The sequence below is a fragment of the Hermetia illucens genome, chromosome 1, assembly GCF_905115235.1.
Source record: "Hermetia illucens chromosome 1, iHerIll2.2.curated.20191125, whole genome shotgun sequence".
Taxonomy (NCBI): Eukaryota; Metazoa; Arthropoda; class Insecta; order Diptera; family Stratiomyidae; genus Hermetia; species Hermetia illucens.
Window position 1 is genome coordinate 204150621 of NC_051849.1, and position 25114 is coordinate 204175734.

Below are 25114 nucleotides of genomic sequence, written 5' to 3' on the forward strand. Positions count from 1 at the left end.
TATAAAGTGGCAAGTTTTCAAACTGAGGGAAGAGTTTATACAGCTGGCTCAGAGCTTCATATAAGTCTCGGTTAACATCGTCATTGTTTTGGGCATAACCAGCGTCATTTTCCGTGAAACTATATCCTGACCCAACAGGATTGTCGATGTAGACTACATTGTAGTCGTTATTCCATGAATATGTTCTCCTCTGAACGTTTCCATTGTCAGTCATCTCTACTGGTCCATTTTCGATGAACAGCCCGAATATGGAAGAAGCACCGGGACCACCTTCCAACCACAAGATAATCGGTGCTGTTTCTGGGTTGTTTTTAGCAGGACAATACCAGAAGAACATATTGGATTTATACTTTTCGTTGACCGTCAAGTACCCCGAGTAACTTCGAATGTTCGCAAAAAGTCTGCCAGGAACCTCGGCTGCTCGACGAGCCTCTTGGACCTTCCCTGATTTTATCGAAGTAGTCAAGAAAAGGGGTTGACCCGGGTCATTATCGTTCTGGCGCCGACGATGTGCTAATATTAGACTTGCTGAAGCAAGCAAGATCAACACTCCCGTAAACAGCAGGGAAGCCATTATCTCGTTAGATGGAAAGATTCTAGATTCGCATCTATTCGCAGTGACTTTAGATATGCACTTATCACGAACCGGTGGGTTTGGACGAACTACTCGATTGCAAAGTAAACTTGAACTGAGGCGACTGGTTAGACTTCTCGGCTAAATAAAGATCACACCACAGAGTCGTTGCTATAAAAATAAAATCTAGTAAATAGTCAATTGTATCTTGAGCTTTTGACCATGCACAAGCGTACGGGGTAGGGACAACTGTGTCAATTCAGCTTAAATCTTTAAATATGTATTAATGACGAATGGCTTCGTTTTGGGTTTACTTGCTTATCTCTTGTCTGAGCGATGGGTATTCCATGGAAATGATTAATGGGATTTTGCACTGGAGGGGCCTGCGAAAACGCTATACGATTATGAGGGGTTTTGCACTAGAAGTTGATACAAGGGTAGGAGCTTTCTAGTTGACCCAGGCTTTCGGCGTATGTTTGTAAATAGAAGAATGCGAATACTCCAAGCGAGAGTAATCTTTTGAAATTGTGTCTGATTAGAAAATTTTGGGTCACCAGATGAAAGGATGAGTTATTGTTGGTCTTAAAATAGCCATCTGAGAAAGAGGTTTGGAGTTTAGCTAAGGGAAGAAGTAAGGGTCACACTAACATAGCGGAGGGGATGGTGTTGCGCCAAATTTTCCGTCAAATATTTCAGCAGAGTATAATAGACGACCTTTCTGAGCCATGTTATCAGCGAAGAATGCTATGAGGAGGTATGGGTCAGAAATGGGCGGATGTAAACCTATGGAGAGGTGCCTATAGAATTACTATAGGAAAACCGTAATGTCGGTCATCGAAGATGACACACAAGCTCTACTATCTCCTTTAAAATAAGCCAGGGGTTATTCTCCCAGTCTCCCAGAGGCATCTGAAGGGGGTGCCAATTCGTTCAGTCACCAGAAACGAGCTGCTGGGAACTGAATCAGAAACATGGATAAACAAATTTTGGGCCCAGACGGCAAACCGAATAAGGCCCCTTTACTCAGGGCAAAGTTTAAACAGAACATGTTCGTTGAGTTGTTGATCGCTAGGAATGGTAAACGTCCAGACGGGTTATTCTCTCATAGGCCCATATGTGGGTCAAGAAACACTGAGGAAAACGTTAGAGCGGATAATCTCAGAGCTAAGGCGGCTTTCCAGACCGACAGTATGAATTTCGTGAAGCCTCCTTAAACGTTAATGCCATCGAATACGTTATAAGGTTGGCCGAAAATAGAAGACACAGAAAGACTAGTACCAAGAAAGATTGCATTGGGAGACTCCTGGCTAGAGAATTGTATTTAATTTGGCCAATTGGGTCTCTATTCGGAAGGGAAGTTCCTGGTGACGATTTCTATTTAAGTTATCTTGGTTACAAAGCGTCTGGAGTCAATCAAGGCTGTGTGGAAGTGGAAGCAATCGCCGTAAGAGAAATTACGGGAGAGCTGTTCGCGTTAGAAATAGAAATCATATAATTACCGCGAGGATGGTCATCGAATACTTGGGAGTGGTAGTAGGCGCGAGCTCAGCTTTAACAGGACATGCACCATTTTTGACAAAGCATCTAAAGCGGATATATTTCAAGAAAAAGTAATGCCGAATGGGAAAGAATCACGGTGTGCTGGTAGGCTGATTATAACCAAGGTACTAAGCTCCATCTTCTTCTAAATAACCCTAGTTTGGGGAACAGCACTTTTTTTGGGTGGTAGGTTGATGCATTTACGCACAGAGTGTTGGACTCCCGCAATGGTATGCCATCGGACTACCAGCTAAACACCTCCCCTTTGTCAGACAACCGTTTGTCATATTATTTCGAGTTAACCTCCGAACTCTCCTACTTTGCGGAGCCTTAAAATCATGGAATTCCTTTCACCAATGAGATGGAGAGGAGGAAGGAAGTCGTCATCCGGCTCCCCACCGGCCGAGCTCTATCTTCTTTGGAACGAGAGAACTCTAACGTTATGCGCAACATGAGTCCACCTGCTCCGCAGTGCTCCTCAGCATCTCTGGAGGGAGATTCCAAGTGTTTAAATAGAGCTGCTGACAAATCCCATTCCACCTTTCACAAGAAAAAAAAGGTGTGATGGGGAATCCAGAGATCGTGCCTTTCCAATCTTGCGCAACTAAGACTGAAAATTTCCATGTCCACTTCAGAACTGGGTAAGGAAATAGTCAGTCTTACCACGCCTTCCATTCAGCCACGCACCTAAGTTGCCAATGAGCTGCGCAGTCTATCTGCTTCTAGTTTCATTTTGCCAAGAGAGTTGGCACTCATCCTTGCCGTTCTTCACGAGCAACCACTTGTCTTGGCTTTTCTCCTTCCGCTTGCATATGGTTTTACGCTCTTTAGCAGGAAGGGCAACTTCATCACTTCCGTGATCACCACCACAGCTTGTGCAGAGACAGTGCGGTGCGCAGATGCCACCTGCAAAGCTCCCTCCTCCTTGCAATAAGCGTCAGCCCATACCTCAGCGCCCTAGAGTAGGACAGACTACGTTGAACTCTTCAGGAGACGTGGCCTGCTAGACGTGGGGCCCCAATATTTGACATTACCCTACTTAAGATCGAAACTCCAGGAATAGCCTTGTTCGCTGCTGCTTTGATTTGCTCGAAAAACCCATCTTTGAGTCAAGAGTCAGGTCAAGGTACCGTTGATTTTGATTCCATTATCGGCTCACTGATCGGCTGACTTCCGCAATGGTCTTGCTTTCCCTGTACTGAATAAGCCGAGCTGGCGGTGTAGTCCTTGTTCGCCTCCCCACCTTTTTTTTCGGTGCTCCATCCTTCGTGTCTGCCTTTATTTTTAGTAGAGAGTTTTCTGTTGACGCGGCGTGCTGCTGCCTCTTGGTCATCTTTGCCTTCTTCTTTTGAGCCCTGGAGAGTACCTGAGAGAAGTCTCGTTCAGATGCCCCCTCCTGCGTTCGCGGTGTTCTCAGTGGGAGACGTGATTGTATAAGCTTTCCGCGCATTTTGTCTTAATCTCCATGTCCTCGTGTAGTACGAAATTTTGTCCAGGAGCTCCCCCAGCTCCATCAGTCCATTTTTCACCCCTTTGTTGACGTTTTTCTGGAGGAACGTCGCAGATCGCATGTGCTTCACAACTGTCGCGCATTTCCTAATGAGCCTTTCCTCTTCAGTTTTCGTCAGAGTCGTCGGCAGCGCTCCTACTCAGCTTATATTCGACACCATCTGGTCAGTTTCCACTGTGCCTGTTTTCGCAACAACGGCACTGCGTGGTACTCTTTGGGTTGTCGGGTTGCAACACTTTGCGAGTCTTCTCTCTGTTTGCGCATCCCCATGTCTCGTCGGATATTTCAGCCCTTGCTGCGTCGTTCGCTGAACGCTGGGGTGAGCGACGCACTTTCGTGCTGCGTATTATAATAATAATAATAATCGTTGGCGCAACAATCCATATTGGATCTAGGCCTTGAAGTGTGTTAGAGCACTTCATTCAAGACCGTAACGGTACACTACAGTAGACTGTAGGAGGCAATGTGGTCAGCATTGCGCTCGCCCGAGATTATTACCCTGATTTGACTCAGGTACTCATTCACAGCTGAGTCGACTGGTATCCGACGTCAAATCACGATACAAATTCCACTGTCACCAGTGAGATTTGAACCGCGACCTTCCGTACGGTAGCCTAGTGCTCTAACCACTCAGCTACCCGGACACAACCATTAACGCAGCCAATTCATTCCCCATTCCCAATATATCCCCGTTCGCATTATTTGTATTCACCATTTACCCGGCGTTTTTACCCGCGGATCGTGTGCAAGGGAACAGGCTGCCATAGTTAAGGATGGGTATACCCTCGCGGCAAAGCCCCTGCCCCAGCTCCCTGACGCCTGACCTAATATTACCTGATCACGGAACTCATGGACGAATCAGCTCTCGCTCGGGGCAACGCAGACTACCCGATCAGGGTCTCGAAGGGCTGGCTCTTGATACACGCAATAATTACCACCTTGGCAGAGCTAGGCCCCATCGATGTCAAGAAGTTGCCGGCAGCTCCGGGGACTCCCAGTGTGTCTCGGCATGTAACGGTCATTAGCAGTTCGCTCTTCACCACAAAACTTTCTCGAGGCTACCACCTAGGATGCAGGTATTATGCCTACTCTACTTACTCAAGAACATCGGAGACGCCACTCCCTGTATCATAAGCGACCCATTAAGGATCTTTGATGACCCCTGGGGCCGCGGAACCGTACTGCATGTTTGATGTAACCCACATAAACTGAGTGCTGTCTAAAAAGGAGCGGACGATACAGCATTAGCTATCTTGGGAATGATACCCATTGACATTTTCGCGAGATGACGAACATATATAACATGAAGACCATTTTCTTTATCGCAGGACACCGAAAGGCTGAAATGTATAAATAGATACCAACAGCGATGTAAACGTCCAAACAAGGGTCAGTAGGCATATCGGCTGATACCTGTTTTCGGGAAAATCAATTATAATCTTGTACAGTTTCTTGGGCAGTACAGAGAAACTCCGCCATAGATGGTTCAACGCCCGTTTGACAGAGGAGGAAGGAAGAATCATTACATTCTAAAAGCCGTGTAACGCCTTGGCATCTCAGGGAAGCAGCCGTGTGCTAACCTGGTATTTTTTATCAGGAACGAAAGTCGGTTCTCCGTTGAGGTAGTGACTTCCCTCGGAATTGGGGGCTGTATAATTCAGTCAAAGTAGCCCTTTCTTGTCGTAAAATGCTACTAAAAGGGATAAAGGTTTGTGGGCTGCTTCGGAAATGGTCACCTCACCTGATATTTTGTTTTCGGCAATGGTCAATGATTTTGGAGTCTGGGAGTGTACGAACGCTTTCTGACGACGGTGTCAAGGCGCCGCAGGATGCTCTTTTGCTCTAACTTCAGCGGAAATGTGAGCGGCACAAGCTGGGGTTAAGCGAGGTAAGATGGTGGGTATCTGGTAGCGCAGATAGCAAAGCAGGAGAGATGCTGACATCGACCTCGAGCTAGCTCATCGTTTGATGGTCGCCTGCTTTCTCTTGCCTATCGCGTCTATATTTTCTGGCAAGGGTGGGAATTTCGATTCTTGGAGCTCAATAAGGATCCCTTACGTACTGATCGGACGACAGACATTTTGAACAACTCGCCGGAGTATATTGAGGATCACCGCGGCGAAATCAAAAGTGCTCTTCCTTCCTTCCGGTGGGAGGTCTAGCAGGCTGTCGGGACATGGAGGTAAATTGACGAACTGAAGGTCCTTATTATCGTGGAAAATATTGGGGCGTGAAGCATAGCATGCGCTGTGATCACCACCGCTGAATGTATCGCGGCCATCAATGCATATAAGCGCCGCAAAACCAAAGGTTCTCACACTCTCCCCGTAGAACTGTTCGTTGCAGATCCGTATTTGCCTGTCTCTTCAGAGCTGACACATTCGATTATCCGTAAATCAGAGATTTTTTCCAGTGAGTGGAAGAAGAGGATGGTCTTCACGAAGGGAACCAGATTTGATTACTACAATTGGAAGGGTATTTGCTGGCTCCCAGCTTTTGCAAAGAGGAGGGCTTAAGACGTACAAGTTTCACGGCACACGTCATCCATGGCAGGAATAATAAACCGATTAAACAGAGACACGTTTAAGTCTCTCCCGCCATCGAAAAGCTCCTCTACGAAGAGACTAATCGGATGCTGTCTTTGGGAGTCATTGAAGAATCGTAAAGCACTTGGTCTTCGTAAGTCACCCTTGTGGTGAAACCAGGAAAAGTGAGACTTTGCCTTCATGAGCGTAAGGTGAACAGTGTTGCCGTGGAGGACGCTTATCCTTTACCTCTCATCAATGGGATTTTCAGTTGTCTCTCGAGGATTTATCATGAGTCTCGATTTGAAGGATGCGTTTTGGATGAGGCGTCCAATGATAAGACTGCCTTCACCGTTCCAGGGCGACCGCTCTATCAGTTCGTGACCATGCCGTTTGGGCTCTGCAATGCACCTCAAACCATGCAGCGACTGATGGACAAAGTCATCCCTGCTCACTTACATCATCAACTGTTTGTATCTCTGGATGATTTGTTGCTCATCACAGAGACCTTCGACACCTGCTGCTCTTAAGCGAAGTGGGTTTCTGTATGAGACGCGCTGGCTTGACGTTGAACATCCGGAAGGGCAAGATTGTCATGAAGGAGGTTCGATACTTGGACCACATCATCGTTAACGGGACGATTTGTACCGATCCCGACAAGGTTTCGGGGCCTAAAACCGTCAAACAACTACAACGGTTTCCTGGGATGTGTGGGTAGTTTCAGCGATTTGTGCTGAATTCCGCTTCGCTGATTGCACCGTTGAGAGACATGCTTCAAAACAAGCGTCAGTTCTGCTGGTCTGAGGAAACCATTTCGGCGTTCGACGCTCTGAAAACGAGTCTCTGTTTGGTTCCAGTCCTGCATAGTCCCAACTTCTCCAAGTCTTTCGCCATACATTGTGGCGCAAGTCAACATGGCATAGGAGCGGTGCTGATGCAAAAGACAGAGGAGGGAGATGGAGTTCCTATAGCGTATATGTCGAAGAAACTAGCTCCGCCTCAGCGAAACTATACTGTCTCTGAGCAGGAATGTTTGGCAGTGGTGGAGGCAATGCGCAAATTTAGAGCGTACGCTGAAGGTACAACATTCGAAGTGGTAGTTGACCACGCTTCGCTCAAATAGCTGATGAACCAGTCAGACCTTCATGGTAGACTGGCCAGATTGGCATTGAAGTTTCAAGGATTCTCGTTCATCAAAAAACACAGGAAGGGATCACGACATCTGGTTCCGGATTCTTTAGCTCGAATGTATTCACCAGCGGTGGTGGATACTTTGGAGAGAAGTGGGAACAACGCAGACGTAGATTTCGATTCACCACATTTTCGGTCGGCGGACTATTTGCAACTGATCGAGCGTATTGGGGAGAATTTCAACAAACTCCCTGATCTGCAGGTGTGCGATGGATTGGTATACAAGCGAACCATACATGCTCCAGAAGATGAGTTGGAGGAACAACAGGCTTGGATTCCGTGCCATTGATCATCCTTTGGGTGCAAGTGGGAGGGGGGGGGGGGGGGGTAAAACCTTGGGTAGGCGGCGGTTGTGGTTTTATTGGCCTAAAATAATTTCCCAAGTTTAGGACTAGATTCGCAATTGTGAAACGTGCAAGATGTCAACAGCTACCAACCAAACGCTCCAGTCTCTAATGGGAAAAGTGCTCATCTCTGATCGGCCCATACCCCAGGTTTCGTGCTGTGATCTTTTATGTGTTTGGAATCCCTGAGTCGATCACGTCTGATAATGGGGTACAGATCAAATCAGTGGCTTTCAACGATCTTTTAACCCAATATGGCATTTAACACATTTACACTGCTTTATACTCCCCGCAGACAAACGCCTCGGAGAAAGTAAATTGTTCACTGTTGCCTGCTATACGCCCTTATTGGAGAATTTGGGAAAACAAGCTGTCATCCATCAACTCCGCACAGCGAAACACGTCTCGATAAGGACTTCCGCCAATTACATCGTTTTTGGGCAAAACATGGTCACCCATGGGAGTACCTACGCCCTTTTACGACGACTGAACGCCTTGCGTGATGCAACCCTAGAAGTCTGTTCTCAGTATAAACTTGCTATTCTGAGAGCAGAGGTTCCAAGGCACATCCGTCAAGTAAGAGAGACACAGGAGAGCGATTAGAACTTACGATTCCGAACTCGTGAATTTCAGGTCGGAGATATTGTGTATAAACGACTATCCAACTTAAGTAGTGCAGCCAAGCGGTACAATGCCAAACTGGATCGGAAGTTCTTGAAAGCGAAGGTCATCGGTAGAGTCGGAACAGTTCAATACGAGTTGGAGGACATGGAGGGTCGTAACCTGGACGTCACTCATGCGGAAGACCTCAAGCCTTAACTGGCTTACTGTCTGGACCTTTGGCTGCCTTTCTGCGTAAAGCACGCAGATACTCAACCGCTTACCAGCAGTGATTGTCTTACTGGTCTTCAGCCGTGGGGTCTCGGAAACCCAGCTACCCTGTAGTGACCGCGGCTTCGCGACGGAAGCTTAATCTAATTCGTCTCTTTCTGAATTAATGTGCTCAAATAATACATTCCATAATGTGCAATTACCGTAATTTTTGCCGCAGATTGCATATTATTGAATGCATTCGGGCGAATTGATCTTGACAGAGGGGGATGGTTTGCCGCATCCGTAGGCGCACGCGCATGTTGCTGAAATATGAACTCTCGGAGTTCAACTGGGTTCAAGGGGAGCGTAGTGGCATGGGGACCGGTTCGTTCGTGGACAGCGAATCAACGGTCGGAGGGTGATTGTTTGTGCCGGAGCAAAAGTTAGAGGTAACTTGGGATCTTCCGAAATTCGGCTTTAGGCAAGGAGGAAGGAAAATGTCGTTTTTGTGGTGAATAGATTGATTGTGAAAAATCGAAAATAGAGAAGTGAAATCAAAAAAGAAAATTCTCGTTAGTGGTTCAGGCACTTATTGGCGTGGTTCATTGCTAACCGTACGCAAAGCAACCCATCGAAAACTAGCCCCAGAAGAAACCACGAACGCTGATGATTTTGGAGGGAAAATTCGGTCGAGTTTTGGGTCAACCGAACACTTTGATGGAGCTTCAGTCTTTGCAGGCGGATCATCATGGTCAATTTCGCCAAATTTTTAGGTTTCTGGGATAACCCTTCCCTTTATATAGGTCGTTTTCGGCCGCTTAGGATGATCGTTTGGTCATCCTATTTCCTTTGGGTTCATTACAAAGGACAAAGGGGGTCCAGGTTATGGTCAACAGCTGGTTGAGCATTACGAATTTTCAAGTTGGTGACTAAGAGGTTGTCTGAAAACCAAAGTTAGCTACTTAGGAAGTCAGCAAGGGCAAACTTAAGTAACTGATCGATTACACTTAACAATGAGGATGAATATGTGACCCCAAGCTGTCCGCACAGCCGGTATTCCCATAATTACAATATATCAACAACCGTATCTTAATGTCAACCTATAGAACGCGTAATTTAGTAACATCTCATCAATATGTAGCTTAATTTCCATTGCCTTATCTGAGTGTTAAAGCGAAAGCGAAGCCATACATATAGTACGTTTATATATGTATAAAATGGGCACAGATACTTTTCCCCACAGAGAGATAGTATTTCATTGCAAAACAAGCTGCCAAGTTTGGTCGGGAGAAACCCCCATTATCATATTTTTTTTTGTTTTTAGAAGAGACAAGTCACCTTTCCTAGACTACATTTATTTGTGCTATTTGCTGGTGTCACTGAGAATATTGAGCAAGTTCACTGGAAGTACCTAGAAAGCAAGTCGTTGTTTATATCATTTGCCATTGCTGGAGTGATTAAGTCGAAGCCGGTTTGGTAGTTTATTTATTTCTTCCAGGAAAAGCTTTCATTATTGAAGATTGTGGGTATTTTTGGAGTACATGGTTTGCATTTTAAATAGATTAGTTTTTAACATATTCTTAATGGGAATGTAGTTTCGGTGATAGGCTTTGAATAAATCTCAGTAAATTAGCTTTAAGTTCATCCAACTTATAGGAATTGTATTTAATGGTTCAGGGCAAACAGGGAAATGTAATAAATGTTTGTAAGGATTTACAGCTAAAGGTAAAAATAAATTGACCTCATAAAGTGTAATATCACCAAGTGGTATTACATTTTATAGTTTTACAAGTCACTTATAGTAAAAGTCGCTTTCAATTCTTCAATTTTTAATGGCCCTACCGAATTGCGCCTCAGGAAAACTAGTTCGTCTTTGAAAATCAACCATGACAAATTGGACAACACAAGTTCAAATTGAAAGTAATTTGACGTGCACATGAATCGGTCCTATCCTGTGAGGTTGAATCCTAACAAAAAGCGATAACAGAACGGACTCGAGAAGCAAAAAACTAGGATGATGGCCTACCGGGCTTTTGAGGAGGAGACATTTCTGCCAGCTTTAGTAGGAGGCTACGGTCACATCTCTCAGCGTGTAACACTTCAATGGCTGGAGGACGCTTATATCATGGAAGGAAAGACAACTACTAGTGAAACTAAGAAACCTTGACATGAAGAGAGAAGCAAGAGGGGAGCCAGCTAGTGAAACCAAGAAATCTTGACATGAAGAGAGAAGCAAGAGGGGAGCCAGATCATCAGGAATTGTAGGAAAAAAATCCCGCGTTAATCTTAAGAAGGTTATGTGAACAAAAAAATTAAACTGGATCGCTAAGGGAAGCTGTCCCTTGAAGGTATTACAAACGCCGGAAAACCTACGACCTAGAGGGAAGAGCTATCCTAGAAACCTTAAAAGTTGGCGAAATTGGCTCCGCGAAGATCTTCCTATTTCCCTTAAGTTCATTACAAATGGCGCCCAACGTGGGGCCCGACATTTCCTGGATTCACCTGTAGTGACCCATTCGCCTTTTTCTGAATTAATTTGCTCAAATAATGTATTTCATATTGTGCAATTACCCTAATGTTCGTCGCAGATTGCACATTATTGAATGCATTCGGGCAAATTAATCTTGACAGAGGGGAATGATTTGCCGCATCCGTAGGCCCATGCGCATGTTGCTGCACCATGAACTTTTGGAGTTCAACAGAGTTCAAGGCGCGCGTAGTGGCATGAAGACCGGTTCGTGGTTGAACAGCTGTGCAACGGCCGGTGAGATGAGGAGAAAGGTTTTGGGTGCCACCGAAAAGAGCGGTGAAAGGAAGACGCGGGGAAGATCGAGGAATTTCGCTGGAGCAAGAAGAGGGGGGGGGGGGGGGACAATCGAGGAATTCGGCTAGAGCAAGAAGAGGGCTGAAGTGATTTTCATCTTTGCCCGTTCCGCGGAACAGCCAGTGATTTTGGGAGTGGATTTTCATTCGTTTTGGAGGGATCAGTGGGTTTTGTGTGGTTCGGAGTGTCAAGCGAACACAATTTCAGATCGCCAGATTTCTCGAAGAAAGGACTGTAACGAATTAACGATGCCACTATATGAGAATTTTGTTTAAGAATCGAGAGATTCCTAAGTCCGCCATCCGCTTAATGACGAACCGGATCAGTTGGAAAGCAACATGCTTTCACGGTTGTGGTCCACGGAACCCTCATCCTTGGACAAGCACCCAAGTTGTAAAATTTATGACTTGCAGTTTCGCCTAGGGCAGATGCGACTCATCAGACGCTGCCTCACCTCTGCCCTGGGAGCAGCGTGACCGAAGTGGTTGCACGGTAGTACAGTCTGTTACATAATATCGTGGTCACTGTTAAATAATCACAACAATTGATTTTTCGAAAATTCGCAAATTTATTGATAATTTGGTCGTCAATACTCAATGCAAATACCTCAGTAGCAAGTCCAATCTCCTGCATTGTCAATTATGGCCTGGCACCGTCGGGGCATACTTTCCACTAGTTTTTCTGCATATTCTACCGGAAAAGACCTCCAAATTTCCCGAATTTGTCGAGAAAGTTGATCAAAATTACATGGCTTGCATCTGCGAAGCTGCATTTTCATCAGAGCCCACACATTTTCTATGGGATTTGCATCCGGTGACTGAGATGGCCAATCTAAAGTGACAACTCCGTTTTGCCCTTTCCAGTCGCTACACGCTCGACTCCGATGTTTCGGATCGTTGTCCGCTTGAAGGATCCAGCTTTCATTTTTCTTGATATACCATTGCTTAGCAGATGATAACAAAGCCTTTTGATATATTTTATTCATTTTTTCGGCATTTAAATTCTCGGTAAATAAGAACAAAGTACCGAAACCTTTGTTTGAGAAGCACCCCCAAACATGGACCTTGACGGGGTGCTTAATAGTCCGTTGAAGCATCCTACTGGTGGAGGTTGTCCAGGCGTGTTTGATGCTCGGAAATGCCCAGAAGGGGGATTCATCAGAAAAAATTTCGTTGCTCCAATCGCGGTCCAAGTTTTCTTTCGCCCATTCCACTCGTTTTTCAACGTGTTTTGCACTCAACATTGGTTTTTCCAAAGTACTGTGATATTTCAGTTTATTGGCAAGCAAGTGCCTGCGAATCGTTCCGTAAGATATGTCAACACCTTTTGCTTTCAATTTCACAGCAGCTCCACGTAAAGTCAAAGTTGGATCTTTCGAGAACAATGCGAGAATCTTTTTTTGATCTTTTTTTGAGACTGATTGCACTTCCGCGATCAGGAAAATCATCAACGTTACCGACCTTTTTATACCGATTTATCCACTTGCTAACGAACTGCTTCTACTTTCCCATATATTTCGCAGCAGCAGTTTGCGTTAATTTGGGTCCTTTTTCATGCAAACATAGAAAGATTGCCTCAAAGCGAGAGGCGTAAACACAACTCATTTCGAAAAAACACTCAATTCCAGACTAAATTTGACAGAGAGCTGACTTTTTACAAAAAGTATGCAGGACTGAGGTGCCCTTTATGTCATAGAAAAAGAAACAAGACGCTCTGATTTTTTATCTACGTGTAACAGTGACCACGCTCTTATGTAACAGACTGTATTTGTTCCCTTATATTAATTCAAAAACAGGTCATGCGTATGAATTATAACGAACGCAAACCCGCCTTGTAAAATTTGGGCCTAAGCCGGCCGAGGCTAAACCAACATTTTGTTTATGAATCACTGTATGAGGTACGAGTGCAGTCGAAGGACTCGTGAGAAGGTTTTTTTAAAGCAGCGTTTTTAAACAAAAGCGTAATACCGGGTCTAACTGCAATGTTGAAAGGGTTGCAGCTGATCATTAGCGTCTCCAGTGCTTAATTATCATCCCCTTACAATTGAGGATTTGATGGAGCTTCAGTCTTTGCGGGCGGAGCTTCACGGTCAATTTCGCCAACTTTTTAGGTTTCGGTTTAGGTTTTCGGCCACTTGGATGATCGTCTGGTCCTCCTATTTCCCTTAAGTTCATTACAATATACTATCATTAACTTTATTTAAACAGCTGTTGCTATGGAGAGTATACTCAGTCCTAGATACCATGTGCATAAACCATCATATTTCTTTTCATATATTTTGGTAGAGTAGTTTTTTGAGAACGGGTCCTAACTGATCTATTTCGGAACCCCGCACTCCTGTCCTTTGCAACCAATATGAAAAGAAATACCGGCTTCTGAAAGCACTAATCGAGAATTTGATACCCTACATGACTATATTCGGTTAAAAAAATCACACTCCCTCATTGCATATATGAGGATCCTCCCTTAAACTCAATGGCAGTAACCATTTCTCAGATAATAAATGGCAGACAGATAGACAGATAGATAGACAGACAGACGGATTTTGGGACAGTCTCCATACCAAGGTGGCCTTGATTTTCTTATGGACTCTTTGATTAAAAAAGTGTTCTTTCATATTGAACGGCCTGAAATGAAAGCGCTACTTAGTAAGATGCGGAACGTGGACTGGAAAGTCGAATGGGAAGGAGTTAGCAGAGTATATCAAGGACTATCTTAGCATTTTCAGAATAGCATATAGCAGTCCTACGGATTCTCTTTTAGACGTCACCATGAAACTTTCTAAATCGAACTGCTGATGTGAATCAGACTGGGAAACTCCCTCTTTCAAGAATTCATAGGAGAAATATCCCACTCGGTTAGTACATAGAGTCAATTCAATAATACTTTTGGAAAGAGTCATTGGACAGGAGCATTACCGAGAATGTAACGAAAAAATTACATTGTTCTGGGTAGTCAGTGAAACACATTCTAGCTTTGTAAATTCCGGACGAAATGATAGTTATATGTTATTATTAACATTATTTGAATAGACGTCGGTATGGAAGCTATTTCGGAGCCTAGGCCCCATACAGTGGTAACTTTTTCTTCAGATTTTCCGGTTGGGTAGTTTCTGTGAATGGGTGCTTGAAAGAAATTATCAATATAGACCCTCCGCACTCTCTGCCTTCCAACAAATGTCAAAACTGAGACCAGCTTCGGCTTCGAAAATTATTAACCGATATCTTTCATTTGATACCCTACATGACTATATTTAGTGAAGTGAAAAAAAAAATTCACCCTCGGTTTGCATGTAAGAGGACCTTGCCCCGCCCTTAAATTCGACGTTCAATAATGTAACTCATTTTATGCGTGAGCGTTCACAGTTCCCATCTTTACCCCAGATCTCGTGTCAATCGTTATAACCGTTTCTGAGAAAAATATGTGTGACAGACAGATAGACGGACGGGACTAACGTAACATTAGCGTGGGGGTTGCCGAACATTGGAGATCCAAAATGCAGTCGCAGATTACTTGTCGCCTGAGTGGTTCGCTCGACAATAGTACACGCGGTAACAGTTCGGGAAAAAGTACTTGTGTGTGAGAGTAATTGGAGGAGAGTGAATATGACTTATCGCTTAATGGCGTTAAGGATGTGCAGCGCTTTCAGAACAACCTAAGGCGAGGCAGCGTGTGCTATTGCGGGAATGATTCATTTGGAGCTATGTTTTGAGGGCATGAACGATTTCGCTTTCATACAGTCCCAAGTCCTGGGGTTGTTTCGCAACTACTTACCACCAATCAATGTTGCCTCCGTTGCCACGCGAAGGCCGAGCACTTCGTTATACATTATGTTCCACAGTTGGCCGAGTTAAAGGTATTCCTGACATCTTAGTCAACACCATGGAGCATCTACCAGTCGCCAATGCTTCCCGAGCCAGGTCCACGACCGTTGCTATTGCATCGACAATGGATTGTGCTCTATGAAACCCGTACTGCCGCTCCGATAGACCACCCGCTAGCTCGACAAACAGAAGCTGATTTTTGGGGCTTTGGTAGCAGAACCAACCTTTACCTGTCCACTGGGCGGGAAACACTGTTTCTACTACGCACGATTCAAATGTGGTTATGAACTACGCGGGCTTGATTTTAGCAGCCAACTTTAGCTCTTTATTCGGAATCCTAGTCAATCGCGGAGCCTTATTATTCCCAATTCGTCACCAAATCTCTCGTAGTTCCTCCTCGGTCACTCCGGAGATTGTGAAGACGTCCTTCTGAACCATTGGCTGTGGTCCATTTTCTTCCTGTTGGGCGAAAAACATTGCTACTATTTTGAACAAGAGTCGCGGGCATGTTACTTAAGGTGATTTTTGTCCACGAATCTTAGTGCTCAGAGGTGGCGGTGAGGAAGACGGGGCGGCAACCATGTCGGCTGAACCAAAACCGAGTGGTCGAGGAAAACCTCCATAGTGGTGGCACTGGGAGACACTGTATTCACTTTGGTTTGCCGGCCGTGTTGCAGTAGGCGAATGCTCCAAAGGCCTAATCAGGGCGATCAGACCCGAGTCTACACGGGGACTCATCTGAATTTGTCACGAAACCTTACCAGGGGTATACTGGTGCCATGGGAGCCGCGATAGCCCCTGAACTCACATACTACGGAAGAATTCCTCTTGTACGCCGTTGACTTTTACCCTTATAAAACCGGCTCCCGGGAATGCCATTGTTTCTTAAATTGCTTTCTCTTTGCGTGCCCATCTCGGCGCGTTTTCAGATGAGTCTTTCAGCCACGTAGCAGTACTAAACTTTCGGTAAGGTTCACAGATTACAGCTACGTCCACATTCGACCCACGAATGGTTTGCGACAGCGAGTCTTGAGCTGCCTCGCAGTGGTTGAGGTTGATTTGTATCAATCTCATTTAGCCCTACGGTACAGCTCCCTCCTGTCTGCTGGTCTTTTGCCGCCACCTGTAACGTGCCTCTCGTCCACTACTTGTTGCCGTTGCGCAACATTCATTACGGATCTCCAGTGCAGTCCTTGATAAGATGGCCCTCATCTCCACACTTCCTGCACCTTCTCGAACTATCGTGCTCACTTGTACATGCTGCCGCAAAGTGACCGAAATCGAGGCATCTGAAGCATGTTTTGAGAGATACTTGCTCTCTAAGTCGGCACACGATCCAATTATCCGCTGTCTTCTCGCTCGTTTTGTTTAGCCCTAGCATCACTTTCTCTCTCCTGCATTCGCCTGATATGACTCGCACTGCCGCCCAGGTCTGTCAATTCTAAATCGGCCTTCGGATGAATTTTCTCTTTTTGCTACTGACGTTTGTCCGTTTTTCAGATTTTCTAGATCTTTTTAGGTTCAAGTGGTCTCATGAGAACTTTGACATTTGGGGGACTCTGAAACGAATACATCTTAAGAAGCCGAAGCTGGTAGTCCTTCCTCCTTGGCCTGTAGATTGAGCCGGAAAATGCCTTTTGAGTGTCGAACAAAGTCTCATCCCTTTTCGGTGTCACGTTTTGCTTAGCTAATATCCGATTATTATTCTATTAAGGGAAAGTCGCACCGCGTCCTTGAAGAACTATTGTGCCCCCGATAGTCGGATTTGTGAATACAGCAAAAATTGAAATAGCTTTTCCCAAGGAACGATCATTTTTTAACTAGCTCTGTTAGTCGTTAATAATGTTGACGTCATCGTCTTGTTACGGCTTTACTCCGATGCAGAAGAAACTCTGAGAAAGCTCTAACATATCGTATAGTGAAAGAAGTCGGATTTGACCCTCGCAAATAAGTGGACACTAACAAGACCCTATACTAGATGAAGAAATTTACTCAGTTAATGCTGTGCAAGTGATAGCTTGTAGCAACGGAGACGAGCACAAAGGCGAACAAAACTCATCCATGACCACCAGGATTCGACACCGGAACAACGACATTCGAGAGGCTAACGTTTTACTCCCTCAAATATTCTATTTTATTTATATGTAGAAAAACTTATTGATCGACATGGGTATCTGAAATACCTGAAAGGGAGGGAGTGTACAGGTTACAACTATAATAAATTAATAGGTCTTTCTCATTTTAACTTTGGTATGTATATATAAATCTAACGAATCCGCTGAAAATTCCAGTCTCTGGTGAATCACTCGATGTGTCTGGAGGGAAATCCTGGAAAATTGTTTGAGGGCAAAGTACTAGTAATAGAGTATAGTATCCATAAACGATCAATAATGATCATTAACTTTCTGCTCATACTGCATACTGCTCATACTTATTAAATGCGTTCCTAACGCTTGTTTCTGGTTAAAGCGAAATGCACACGAATGCAAATTGATTCTGTGGAGATTTTGTTAGTGTAATGAGGCAGATTAGAGGCATACAAATTATGGAAAAATCCGAGGAGGTCCGTCCAAAAACAAAAAAAATGCGGGCAGCTGAGGAAGGTGGACTGGCAGGTGGTTCACACAAGAGGCGTGTTAATTTGATTATTGAGATGAGGGCATAGAATTTGTTTTCTGAAATAATTGCAAACGCTTTTGTCGTGCCGCTTATTTGTGGTGGTTTATAACATAAGCTTCAGCTCACGTGTTCACGTTTGCTAGGTATGCGCAATATTACGATCTTTGTTCTTTTTTCACGTTCTGATGTGGACCCACGCATTGACAGAAGGATATGGTAAATGACGCGTGAGGGTCTAAAGTGTTAAACAAATCCATCTCTCGAACTTGGTTAGCACAGAGGCAAGCAAGGGTATCTCCACGAAAAACTTCTGTGGGGCTGTTTGGCAATTTTTTCAGTTTTCCGGTAACTCTTCTCTCTTGGTCGTCCCCGGCCACTGAGGGTGGCTATTTGATTATTATCCAATGACTAAGTTCTGCATAACGCCCAAATTCTAAAGACTCCATTTAAATGGCCACAAGGGAAGAACAGTCAACTCCAGAATGCTCAACAGACACTCAGGTGGAAAAATCGATGGTTTTAGGTCAGTCGGAAAAACTGAAGAAGTTTAGTCGGAAAATCTGCCAGAATGAACTCAGCGTAGAAAGTGCATCTTTACTTTTTTTAGAAGGGTAGGATGCGAAGGCAGTTGGATATAGTATTTACAGGAAGCAGATAAGATCCAGAATATGCCTTTTATGGAATATAGGGTATCCATCTTTATTTTCAGTGAAATTGCTTCCATCCCGTCAAATATCGCACTGTTGCAAATGCGGGGTGTACTACACAATAAAAAAGTAGTTGGGTGAACTTTGGGGATCTTGAACGATACTTCTAGGCAAAGCGGGCATATTCTCTGGATAAATGAAGAATAAGACTTTGTCTGGCTAGCACACAATACTATATAGATTTTTGGATCTTCGTCAGATTGACAGATCTAGATATAAAATGGATGCCCTTCGGTACTCTTCCATAAAATAAAATCTTGCCGATTTCCGCTGGAAATTCATAAACAACTTCCACTTACCCATGCATCGTATTGGGGTGGTTGTGATGCTGCTGTACTCTGAAGCATCCTCAAGAAGTATCTGAAAAATTCATTACGATGTGCTTTGACTTCAATATTTGGAGCGTCTAATTCCATGCATTTTCGAATATATTTGATGCAAATTTTTTTGTCTGTAATTTTTTCATTTTTCTATTTTATTATAGTTTTTAATCTCCCGTAAAATATTAGCTTACCCTTTGGTCTTTTCATTGTTTTTGCAATGGACTGAGCAACTTCCAAATATTGAGAAAATTCCTCATCAAGGATTTCAATATATTGTCTTGGTTCAACTTGACTAGGTGAAGCCATTCATACACAAAATACACGTAGAATTTGAAGATAAAGAAATAATAATTAAATAATATTTTAGAAAAAGTATATCAATTACAATGACAGTTATAGTTCACATAATTATTTATTGAAATTGACATAGAACTCATTTTGGTTGACAAATAATATGACAGAAACTGTGGTTAAAAAACCAACTATTTTTCCTCAAAGAAAATTGAGAGACAAATTAAAAAATAAGAATTTTCTTTGCCTGTGGTTCTGTCTAGTTCAACGAGAAGTTGGTGATCTGCGAAAATGAACCAATAGAAATTTAAATTAATGCAAGATTCATAAAGTTATTTTCAAACTAAAGAAGCAACGCAGGAAAAAAGACACCAAACTGACATAGTTTTCATTTTATTTCTTTTGAACAAAACAGCAAAAAGTTGGAGGAATAGCATCTCCCTCCGACTTACAAAAGATGGCTGATATTCGACCATCGGCATCCTTTCCAGAGCAGTGTATCTCGAACGGTACTCAAACATTTCAACTCCCATGAGTCCCAACAATAATCCTAGGCTAGACCTGCATGAAAATAGTAAGACGTGTAATCGACAGTTTCAAAACAGCACATACATAAATGTTCCTTTATTGCCTGCTCCGATCTGTTAGACAACAAGGCATTTAATTGTACGCTAGCATGTGCAAGTACATAGCATCGCAATGCTAATTATAAGAAAAGGACAGGCTAATGGTTATTTTAGGCTCGAAAAGTAATTACTAAACGAGAGATTTGAAGGTTTGTGGGTTTTGGGGAGAAAATTTGAAGATAAGTTAAAATAATCCTTTAAATTGAACATTTAAAACACATTAATTTTCATTATTGGGAAGTTGGGATAGCATCCAAGAATAAGATAGAATAAAATAATAATAAAATAATTCAACACAATAAATAAACATGATTTGCATGTCGTGAAACCGCGACAATGGAGAAGCTCACTTCCAAAATAACGTGATGAGTTTAAACTCAAATCTTTTAACTTGAACTTTTTGGACAACGCATATGGGGTATCAGCATATCATAGTTTTAGTACCAGCCTTAATCAATCACTGCCATATTTAGTTTAGTTTAGTTAACTGGGGGGAACCGCAGCTCCGAGCACTGAGGCCATTATTAGGCCCATTGTACTATCCCCGTAAGTTGCCTATTCAATGGCTTCCGGCCTACGGTGTTTGCAGGCTTTAGCGAATCTGAGAACATTCTCAAGAGGCAGAGAGTGTGCAGATTCTTCATTGAAGAAAACCTTGCCAAGGCGTCTTCGTCTGAGATCTGAGGATGCCGGGCAGCTGCATAAAAAGTGCAGGGTCGTCTCCTCCTCCTCCTCACATTGGCTGCGCACAGCCGAAACCACTACCCCAATCTTTTCCATATGGTAGTTTAAGGGGCAGTGTCCCGTCAAAAGCCCTACTAGGGTTTTCATGTCCCACTTCTCAAGGGACGACAAAAATGCCGCTCTAGTGGCCCTAGGCTCCTTCACAAGGATTTTCGCTTGCCGGCAAGAGTCCAAATTTCTCCATTCGGTTGCGTGAATCCTTGCAATTTCTGGCTGGTTCTGGCCCCAACATTGTGGATTCAGACCCTCGGCGAGCCTCCTCATTACCGGTGATGTTAGAGTGCCCCGGCACCCACATCAGGAATGTTTCGTTCAGTGGGCCAAGTTTCAGCAGCACCTGATGACAACTCCAGACCAACTGGCTTGATATGTTGTTGCCATTTAGCGCTGATAATGCCGCCCGACTGTCGGAACAGATTCGAATGGTGCGACCCCTCCATTTTTGTCGCAGACATTCTTCTGCTGCCAATGAAATGGCATATATCTCCGCCTGGAATATGGTCGTCATTTTTCCGAGGGGTCGGGCCAGTTCTATAATCGGATTCTCCGAGAACACCCTTCCATCCTCCATGACTGACCCCGCGGTGAAGATTATTAGGTCTGTAATCTGATTCTGATTCTTTCGGTGATTACAACAGTGTATGTCTTTTCAAAGACGAATCTGGAAACCATATGATCGGTCGGCATCAGGGCTACCGGATGTTTTTCAAGGAATTTCCAGATAGACGCATGCCCGTTGGATTGACCGCCTTTCCACGCCCCAATGGTATCGAGCCTATATGCGTCGTTGGCCGCTTTCCGCTTCACATCCCAGTGAATGGGGGGTAAATTTAGGATAGCTTCAAGTGCCGCAGTCGGCGTAGTACTCATTGCTCCATGCTGTCTTGCCATATCACAAATCGCCGCAAATGAGGCATAATTGAAGGCACCTTCGATGTCCATGAATGAGCCTGCCATATTAAAGTACTGCAGAACCTAGTCCTAAAAACCATATGTAGCAGCTCCGCCTGGACTAAAGAGAGACAATGTTGGATTTCTTGCTAATTTTTATTTATTAAGTTCTTGTTGGTGCGACAGTTTCACAATACGAAGAGATGCTAGTTGGCTTAGTTTTGGAAGCCTAAGGTTCAAATCCCAAAATCACGGAACATGGCCTTAACTTTACCTAAAAGAGCCTTTAAGCTATAGCTCTAGACCGAGGTCCACTGATTATAACCGTGTTTGGTGTGAAAGGAGATTTTCCTGTTCATTAGAAGAGGCTGCGATCATTATAACTTTAGATCTGGTTCATAGGCATGATAGGGTAGATACAATTTCCCGATCCTTTTCTGTGTCATAAAATTGGGGTGACAATTTGACTTTCAATAAGCTTATTCTATGATCGGCGCATGGGCATTGCATTTAAATTCATATTGTGGGGTGGTACCTACCAGAAATGCATCTAGTTCACCCAAGTGGGGTGTGGATTAAGAATCCATTGGCGAATGTCCCCAGGTATTTCACAAAGTTACCTTCAGACCGACACAATTCACTTTTGCGTCCTTTCTGTGATAAGTGATGTGCATTAGGTCTCTAGCTCCTTCTAAGTTGAAGTTGGCTACAATAATCGGTTTTTCGGATATTTTGGTCCTGGTTTTCAGCAGGAAACATCCTGAATATACTCCAAAAAAAGTGATGATGACGGAGTTTGAACCATCCGAATAGAACAGCTATTATTCGGGTGGTTGGTGGGCACATCATTACTTCAAAGTTGATTATCAGGCGCCTGTGCCTAACGATTGACCTGAAACTAAATTTCTTTACGGGAAGACAATAGACAAGAATAAGGTTATCAGGAGTGATGCTTACTATTGAAGCCCCAGGATACCAGCACAATACTCGAAAAAATTAGTCACTCCATCCTTTGTACGAATAATTCGGAATCCCGAATTTCTGTTAAGTGAGGTTGCCCATCTAAGCGATAAAAGAAATGGATGGCTGCAAAATGTGTAGAAGAGAGAAACAAGAGAAAATTCAACCAGAAAGTGCCAGCTTAGACCATTTTTTGATTGATGGGGATTTAGGAACGAAAAGGGGCTTCCTGATGGGAGATACTGGCTGCAGGAAGATGCGCTTGACAGCTGTAAAGTCCACTCCCCAGATGAAACCATCTTTTCATCTTTCTTCTCCATCTATGATTCTGTCACCATTCGGGTCATTTCGAAAAACATATGCCCTTTACCATACCCTATGTATATTTTCCTTCCCTTAGCCTGCCCTCCCTGTACGAGGATTTCATCGAGAAATTATCAGAGGTCCTAATGGTTTTGTTCCCCTCACTTCCTTTCATCCTCTCTGCGACTTTATCCTTCCCATGCTCTCCCGGCCTTCCCTCCCTTCCAAATAACTCCATCCGTCTATCGACGAAATACGGTGGAAAATGTGCCGCCGGAAGGCCAGACCGGAACCGAGGCAAACTGAAAATTTCCACGATACCCAGGTCGGAAAATTAGTCAAAAATGCAAAATCGTCGAACTCTAGAGGAAGCAGGTTCGAAGCAGGAGGCAACCCAGACTGAGCAAATGCAAGATTTTCTATACTGTGAGGTCAGGAACGCGAGATATGGTGGAAAACGTGCCGAGGGAAGGCCTTGTCGAAATGGAGGAAAATTGAAAATTTGCACGATACCCGGGTCGAAAAAATGGCCAAAAATGCAAAATCGTCGGATTCTCAAGGGAGATGCCTTGTTCGAACCGGGAGGCGACCCGGATTCAGGAAATGCAAGACTTTCTACGCTACGAGATGAGAACGACGAGATTTGGTGGAAAATGTGCCGCTGAAGGGCCGCGTGCTCGAAATCGAGGAAAATTGAAAATTTGCACGACACGCGGATCGAAAAAACGACCAAAAATGCAAAGTCGTCGGATTCTCAAGGAAGATGCCTTGTTCGAAGCGGGAGGGGACCCAGATTCAGGAAATGCGATTCAGGAGACGCGCCGAGAGAAGGCCTGGTCGAAATCGAGGAAAATTGAAAGTTTGCACGATACCCGGGTCGAAAAAATGGCCAAAAGTGCAAAATCGTCGGATTCTTAAGGAAGATGCCTTGTTCGAACCAGAAGGCGACCCAGATTCAGGAAATGTAAGACTTTCTACGCTACGAAGTCAGAACGGCGAGATATGGTGGAAAATGTGGCGCCGGAGATTCAGGTCGAAATGGAGGAAAATTTGCAGGATACCGCCGGGGTCAGAAAAATCGCCAAAAATGCAAAATCGTCGAATTCTTAAGGAAGATGCCTTGTTCGAACCTGATTCTCAAGGGAGATGCTTTGTTCGAACCGGGAGGCGACCCACATTCAGGAAATGAAAGACTTTCTACGCTAGAGGTCAGAACGGCGAGATATGGTGGAAAATGTGCCGAAGGAAGGCCTGGTCGAAATCGAGGAAAATTGAAAATTTGCACGATACCCGGTGTCGAAAAAATGGCCAAAAATGCAAAATCGTCGGATTCTCAAGGGAGATGCCTTGTTCGAAGCGGGAGGCGACCCAGATTCCGGAAATGCAACACTTTCTACGCTACGGAGTCAGGAACGCAAGATATGGTGGAAAATGTGCCGAGGGAAGGCCTGGTCGAAAATGAGGAAAATTGAAAATTTGGACGACGGAAAGATGGGCGAAAATTCAAAATCGTCGGATTCTGAAGGAGGAGTCCTTGTTCGAACCGGGAGGCGACCCACATTCAGGAAATGCAACACTTTCTACGCTACGAGGTTAGAACGGGGAAATATGGTGGAAAATGTGGCGCCGGAGGCCCTGGTCGAAATGGAGGAAAATTGAAAATTTGCACGATACCCGGGTGGGAAAAGTGGCCAAAAATGCAAAATCGTCGGGTTCTCAAGGAAGATGCCTTGTTCGAACCGGAGGCGACCCATATTCAGGAAATGCAAGACTTTCCACGCTACGAGGTCAGAACGGCGAGGTATGGTGGAAAATGTGCCGAGGGAAGGCCTGGTCGAAATGGAGGAAAATTGAAAATTTGCACGATACCCGGGTCGGAAAAATGGCCAAAAATGCAAAATCGTCGGGTTCTCAAGGAAGATGCCTTGTTCGAACCGGAGGCGACCCATATTCAGGAAATGCAAGACTTTCCCCGCTACGAGGTTAGAACGGGGAAATATGGTGGAAAATGTGGCGCCGGATAGTCCGGTCGAAATGGAGGAAAATTGAAAATTTGCACGATACCCGGGTCGGAAAATTGGCCCCTTGGTGATCATAGACAATGGAATCACAAAATACCAGAGGAGAAAGGCCAAAACGTGTGAAACCGTAACCTTCACCAATGGCTGCTATACTTTCATGCTCAGAATTATTCAGAAGTTGATCCTGCAGATTACCTGACAGACCGCTTCCTGCTCTATGAAATGCCAGAGAGCCAGAAGAGGATGGAGACCACTCGGGGGTAGTACAGGAATTTCGCCAAGGGCTGACACTTCGGAATGCTATTTATGATAGGTGTTAGAAAAGTTGCGCCAGGTCGGTTATGCATATGAGATAGTGGAACTTCTTGCCGGACGCATTGTTCAAGAGGCGCATAGCACAGTTTGCAGATTGATGCGATGGGCAAGCAAATAATTGACCTGCCTTAATAACGCGGTCAACCAAATCGATATTCCTGACAGCTGCC

At 44.4% G+C, this 25114-nt stretch overlaps 1 protein-coding gene across 1 annotated transcript in view; it reads right to left on the bottom strand.

The window, feature by feature from the left end:
• LOC119651910 overlaps positions 1 to 19230 on the bottom strand; it is a 29315-nt gene extending 10085 nt beyond the window's left edge. The window contains exons 1-2 of the mRNA XM_038055740.1: positions 18985 to 19230; positions 18770 to 18921 (exon numbers count right to left, since the gene is read on the bottom strand). Of these exons, the coding sequence (XP_037911668.1) occupies positions 18770 to 18921; positions 18985 to 19099 (267 nt within the window). The 5' untranslated portion in view covers positions 19100 to 19230. The remainder of the gene's footprint in view (positions 1 to 18769; positions 18922 to 18984) is intronic.
• Positions 19231 to 25114: the final 5884 nt, after the last annotated feature.